The following is a 1391-nucleotide window of genomic DNA, read 5'->3' on the forward strand; positions in this document are numbered from 1 at the left end:
CCAAGTCACTGGTCATTCTTACCACCATGGCCAATAGTAATGTCATCTGATGCAAGAAAAAAATGACAAATTATAATACAACAGCATATCAGCTAACCAAAAAAGCTTGGCTAATTGACATTCCAGCTAAACCAGGGTCAATGAAACCAAAAATGTGCGGATAATTGCGTTGAAGAGTTGCAAACATTGCTGCCGAAAAAACGATGACTGATCCAACAAAATCAAGCTGAACTGATAACCATCTATACAGTAAACAGACAGAAATAAAAATAATAAAATTTTAGTTAAATTAGTCCTAGCATTATACCTGACTATTGAGGAATGGCTAACATACAAAGCAATTTGATTGTAGTCTACATGAAGCTCAGACTGTAATCGAAATCTTTCAGCGACATTGTAGGCTCTGATGCTAGAGATTCCGTCAATGCTCTCTTGAAAATGCGAATAAATTGGAGAGCGTGAGGTAGCTTCAAGGCGCTTTAACTGTCTTGAAGTTGCTACGTAAAAACGCTACAAAAAATAATGATAATAAAGAAATAATTTCATGGAGTCTCAGTCACCTGGACAATCAAGTAGAAGACTGTTATTGGTACTATGACTATGAGGAACCATGGAGAGGCCACAGAGATAATGGTAATGACTCCAAAAGTTGAGAAAACTGTTATGAGAAATGAGTTTGTAAACAAAGGAATCTTTTCATCAACAGCATCTATGTCCTATGGTATACAGAAAATCAAACTACTCCCAGCATTACTGTTAGAGGTACTTTTGAGAATCTATTCAAGAGTCTACCTAGAGGTGTAGTATCAAAGAATGACATTGGTGATCGAAGTATGCTAGATAGCATTTCATCATGGAGTCTCCTTGAAGCTTTAACAGTTCCAAATGATAACGTCAGTGAAGCAAATAGTAGCGAAACAGATTGTACGATTCCAAACGTAGCATATATACCAAGATTAGCAAAACTACATGTGCATTTATTAGCATATCAACCAATGCTATAGACTTACAGTGTCAAGTTATCATTACCTCCAGCATTACTCCAATGAGCTAGCCAGAGCAACTGACCAACATATCCTCCAGTGGAAAGAAATGAGAATATCAACAAGATTAGAAATATAGTAAATGTGAATGACTTGAGATAAGCAAACACAACGGACATCTTGACCTAGTACATAAGTTACAGTAACATATTGTAGTAAAATTAGTACATTATCTTACAATGCCAACTTGAACTTTCTCATCAGACAAAAGAGTTGACTCTTTGACTAAAGAAAGTATTTTACAGGCACTGTAGTTGTTGTCACTTACTGTCTTTATCAGGAAAATACTCCAATTTCTCAGCTATTTTCTCAGTATCTAAACAAAAACATAAAGTGTAATACACAGGT

General features: G+C 35.6%; 1 protein-coding gene across 1 annotated transcript; it reads right to left on the reverse strand.

Moving 5' to 3' along the window:
* Window positions 1-4: 4 nt before the first annotated feature.
* On the reverse strand, window positions 5-1162 carry LOC100634215 (canalicular multispecific organic anion transporter 2-like; the record flags this gene model as incomplete). Its single annotated transcript, XM_020007877.1, has 6 exons — window positions 1011-1162; window positions 767-965; window positions 561-716; window positions 308-510; window positions 98-242; window positions 5-46 (listed from the first exon to the last, which is right to left on the reverse strand). Coding segments are annotated over exons 1-6 (897 nt in total), but the record flags the coding sequence as incomplete, so codon positions are not given.
* Between the last annotated feature and the right edge of the window lie 229 nt (window positions 1163-1391).

Source organism: Amphimedon queenslandica, unplaced genomic scaffold (assembly GCF_000090795.2).
Source record: "Amphimedon queenslandica unplaced genomic scaffold, v1.1 AMPQUscaffold_5210_Cont22816, whole genome shotgun sequence".
NCBI lineage: Eukaryota > Metazoa > Porifera > Demospongiae > Haplosclerida > Niphatidae > Amphimedon > Amphimedon queenslandica.